This window comes from Colobus angolensis, unplaced genomic scaffold (assembly GCF_000951035.1).
Source record: "Colobus angolensis palliatus isolate OR3802 unplaced genomic scaffold, Cang.pa_1.0 Scaffold46, whole genome shotgun sequence".
Taxonomy (NCBI): domain Eukaryota; kingdom Metazoa; phylum Chordata; class Mammalia; order Primates; family Cercopithecidae; genus Colobus; species Colobus angolensis.
In genome coordinates, this window is record NW_012118043.1 from 8,332,228 (window position 1) to 8,337,286 (window position 5,059).

At 36.9% G+C, this 5,059-nt stretch overlaps 1 protein-coding gene across 4 annotated transcripts in view; it reads left to right on the forward strand.

Annotated features, from left to right (window-relative positions):
* CEP70 (centrosomal protein 70kDa) overlaps window positions 1-4,224 on the forward strand; it is a 115,027-nt gene extending 110,803 nt beyond the window's left edge. For all 4 annotated transcript variants that reach the window (XM_011958134.1, XM_011958135.1, XM_011958136.1 and 1 more), the window contains 2 exons: window positions 505-584; window positions 3,482-4,224. In XM_011958134.1, the coding sequence (XP_011813524.1) occupies window positions 505-584; window positions 3,482-3,543 (142 nt within the window). In that variant the 3' untranslated portion in view covers window positions 3,544-4,224. The remainder of the gene's footprint in view (window positions 1-504; window positions 585-3,481) is intronic.
* Window positions 4,225-5,059: the final 835 nt, after the last annotated feature.

Consider the following 5,059-nt stretch of genomic DNA (forward strand, 5'->3'; position numbering starts at 1 on the left):
GCCTGTAATCCCAGCACTTTGGGAGGCCGAGGCGGGCAGATCACAGGTCAGGAGATCGAAACCATCCTGGCTAAACATAGTGAAACCCTGTCTCTACTAAAAATACAAAAATTAGCCAGGCGTGGTAGCGGGCACCTATAGTCTCAGCTACTTGGGAGGCTGAGGCAGGAGAATCCAGGAGGTGGAGCTTGCAGTGAGCCAAGATTGCACCACTGCACTCTAGCCTGGGCGACACAGTGAGACTGCGTCTCAAAAAAAAAAAAAAAAAAAAAAAAAAAAAAAGTATATATGAATTTAACAAATTTTACATTGATATTTAAATGTTTTTTTGAGAAAAGCCATATTAGATTAACAAAAAGCTCAGAAAGGAAGGACTGTAGTAAATGATCATAAGTTTATATTTAAATTAGCAACATAGTTTCTATTTTGAAAATGTTCTGTTTGCAATCAGATGCAAGAACTCTAAGTTAGAAATTAGGTTTAAATTGTGCATTTTTTAAACAGCATTATCTACAAGTTGGAAGAACACGAGGAATTTTTCCCAGCATTTCAGGCATTTACTAATGATCTACTTGAAATCTTAGGTAAGATCTCTGGGGGTGATGGTTAAATTTTGAGTCTTAAAATGTCAGTGCATTTAAGAAAAGGGTGTTCCTTAGTCACTGGATTAGTATTTTTATCTAGTGGTTGGATGCCACTAACAGTTCTGGAAACACATTCCTTACAAGCAGTTAGAGTTTGTTGGGATTAGTCCATAGAACAGAAACACAGACCCTTAACAGCGATAGGAACTGCCTTTGTTGGAGGACCTTATCATGAGAGATAGCATCACTCTGGCCATGCCCTGGCTCATCTTAGAAGATCCTTCCTTCCTCTTTTTTTTTTTCTTAAGATACCACCTATCTACAAAATGTTTTAAATATACAAATAACATTTCCTCTGGTGATATGAAGTAACACAAAGTCATAAATATCTACGGAAAGGAAAAGATGAAATATTACACTCATACCGAGGGTCAGATTGAGGGCTTCATTAGTAGTAGTGTCTCCTAAAAGGAAAAAAATTGCTTAGGACTCATAAGGCAAAATAGAGACCTTATCTAGTTTAAATATAATTACATATGGCTATAAAATTATTTATCTTACTATTAAGAATAATTTTTAAAGTGATTTATTCACTAGTGAATTCTTTTTTTCTGTATAGCTCATTTGAAAGTTTTTTTTAAAAGAATGGCTCTTTGCTTTTAGAAGAGGAGATGAAGCTTGGTAATGAAGATAAGGAAATGAGTCAATGAAAACTTGATAAGAAGAATAAGTGAAAGAAGTATCTAATTAGAATATATAGCCTAGTGATCATAAAGGAAGTTTTGTGACCAGTTTTATGTGCACTGGGGAAGCAAGGGAGACAATGAGTGAGCATGCTTTAGGTTTGTCCTCATATTTAAAAAGATCATGGCAAGTGAAAATGTAATTTGAAAGTTAAACTTGAGATGAGGTATGAAATTGTGTAAGTATGTTGTCTGATATCCTGAAGAGCCTGGTTTCATAGAATAATATGATTCTACTTGCTCTGGGATTGCTATTAACTTAAGCAGTGATGTTCTCATCATTCATAAATATTTGGCACATTAATAAATATATTTTAATAGGATGTGCTGGTAACACTTATTTCAGAATGCTTCTATAGAAACTTCCTTTCAGGTATTATGACGCTCAGCATGGTTCATAAAGATCATTTGCTTCAGAAAGCCAAGTTTCTCTGGAGATGAATTCTGTATTTTGGTCAAAGTTGAAATTCTGAGGTTAAACATTATATTTAACATTGAGAAAGTTAAATCTGGCAAACATGACTTTTTTTTTAATTAATAGGATCACTCAGCATGTAGGTGCAGGGTAGTAGACTGAATAACAGATATGGAGAGTACCTTTAGCGAGTAAAAAAAAAAAAATCCATTCTTTTTCTCATGTAAGTGGTGTGATTGACTGAGGAAATTCCCATATCAGCCAAGGTCCCTTGCTGTGAGGTTCATTTGTAAGGCAGGTTTTTCACTTAATGAGAAAACAGGTAATTTCAGAATGGGCAGGGGGCGGAGTCAAGGAATAACTTGATCTTGTACCTTACCACAATGTAAGGGACTAAACAAATTCTGTGTTGTAGGTTTGCTTATATTGTTTCCGTTCCCATATCTTGATGCTTTGTTAGTGGATTCAGACAGGTATTCTGACTGAAGTTGGGAGCTTAAAGAACTAAATGAATAGTAGGAGAGCATGGGCTATGTGTGTAGGCTAAATGAAGAGCGACTAATATCCAGCTAAACAGTGGAGAGAGTTGGAATCCAAGAAAGCATGTTTTATGTAAAGGAATGTGTTTATTAATGATGGCTTAACAGAATAAGCTAGAAGAAAGTAGTGGGTATCTAGAGAACCTGCCATTGTGGTTTACCTTAAGTAGGCCTGGGATCTGGATAATGAGATAAAGGATTTTGCTCCCTTAGTGGCCAGGAGCTTCAGAGAGTGAATTCTAACTTAGGCTGGTTGGAATAAGATAGTCTTAGAAAGAAAAATCATTCAGAAAGAGCCTGTCAAAGAAGAGCCTGGATTGGTTTATCTGGTAAGCTGGACCAGGCTAAGCTCTATAATACATTGCACTTGAGGTTTGTATTCTTGATGAGGCTCTCTTTTTGATTAGGCAGATAATTGTTTTTTGAGACATAGTGTTGCTCTCTGTCACCCAGGTCAGAGTACAGTGATACAATCTCAGCTCACTGCAACCTCCGCCTCCCAGGTTCAAGCAATTCTCCTGCCTCAGCCTCCCAAGTAGCTGGGATTACAGGTGCCCACTACCACACCCAGATAATTTTTGTATTTTTAGTAGAGATGGGTTTTCACCGTGTTGGCCAGGCTGGTCTTGAACTCCTGACCACAAATGATCTTCCCATCTTGGCCTCCGAAAGTGCTGGGATTACAGGCATGAGCCACTGCACCCAGCCGGCAGATACCTTTCATCTTAGAGTGATCCGCTACTAAGAAATCTTCCCAAGAAAATTAAAGAGAGCAAGACTGTTCTATGAGTAGAAATTCCTAAGTCCTCACATGGAGACCTAGGGAGGAGACGCCTCTACCTGGGATTTCATCATGTAGGTGCACCCATGTAGTGATACAGATCTAATGAAACACTAACATACCACACACATGGGCAGCTGGATCTGTTAATAAGGGTATGCTGCTAATGAAGTTAATACTAGAATCAGAGGGTACTTGTAGGTATGTGGTAACTTTTATAAACAGAGCCCCTGTGAAGCATCTGTATCTGAATCAGTGATAATCTGTCATCACTATTGGAGAAAAACTTCATGTGCACAAAAGCACCAGTATTGTTGCCTTTATGTTTGGGGTTTGCCTTTACATATAGGTTCTTGTTTCAAGTGAGTTTACCACTAGAAAAAATTACTCTCTTTTATTATTACTTTTTTGTATTACAGAAATTGATGACTTGGATGCCATTGTACCTGCAGTAAAGAAATTAAAAGTACTTTCATACTGAAAACAAATCAAATCATTTTTACTGTGTAAATTGTATTCTTAACATTTTGTATTTTGTAGGATTGATCTTATTTTGAGACAAGGGTTGTAAAATGTATTTGCTCTCAGAATTCATCCCCTTCTTAGTATTAGGTCATTCTTCATCTCTATAATTTTTATTAACTTTGAGATTCTTATACAGAAAATAGTTGCAAGGGTAAAGTAGTGAATTAACTTTAGATCTCTTCATTTATTAAGCAATTATTGAGTGCTTAAAATTTAAGGTTGTTTTAGAGTGGAGTTTGTGAGTAAAAGAGGAGGCCAGGGAGACAGATTACAAGTAGTAGGTTGCAATCTTTTAGATTCAGGTTGTAGTAATCTTTGAGCCACGACAAAAGGAATGCCAAGAGCTCTCTAAATTTAGCTAGTAGGAAGCTACTGCTCTCCTGGCAAGGATTAACTGGCACATTCTGTTAAGATACCCCTCATGGGTATCTTTCAAATAGGAAGAAGCAGGAAGAAGAAAAGGAAGAAAGAAAAACTGTTTAATCATTTCTGTTAGGGTAGGAAATGAATCATAGGGTAAAATGGATGAGTAGATAGAAGTCTCTCATTTAAAAAGTGTCTTTTGCAATCTTGATGTAATGAACTTTTTATAAGGACTTGAGATCTCAAATAAAATTTTTGTAAAGAATTTCCAAACGTAAGTGTCCTCGATGTGCTTGTATATTACTGACAAATAATGAGTCATATTCTCTTCCTAGGCTGAACCTTCCTAGAGCAACTTGTACATCCTTGCTGCATTTTATGTAAGAGTACTTTACTTGCTGCCTTCTATTTATTCTGTATTCTCAATATTCAGTTACATTTTCTTAAGGGTCAGTGTTCTGCCTCATACCCATGAGAACAAGCCACTTTGGACTATTCTTCCCCACTTTTATAAGTAGCAGGTCTAGGAAGATTTCTCTGTCATTCTTGTTGGTGGGCATATAGAATATTATAACACATTTCCAGGAAGCAGCATGGTGGAATGGTGAGTAAACATCAGCAAACAAGCATCCACATCCTTGGTGTTATGAATTTAGGGATCAGACATAAGATAATAGGCTTCTTCTAGGTTTAAAATTCTTTGTCATGATAGCCTGTAGTTACATTACTAAACACTAACTTACAATTTGTAGAAGAACTGTGTCTTGAAGGTTGGGTACCAAAAATATTTGGATACTCAATAATATAAATACTAAATATTGATTAAATTATTCCAAGAAATTGAAGGCAGGGCAAGATGGCCGAATAGAAGCCTACACTATTGATCCCCATTGCAGGAACATCAAATTTTAACAACTGTTTACACACAGAAAAGCACCATCACAAGAACCAAAAATCAGGTGAGCAATCACAGTATTGGTTTTAACTTCATATTGCTGAAAGAGGCATTGAAGAGGGTTAGAGAGATGGCTTTGAATCACTGATGCCACTCCTCCCTGACCCCCTGGCAGTGGCTAAACTGTGGGGTCTGAGTCTGTGCAGTTGGGGGA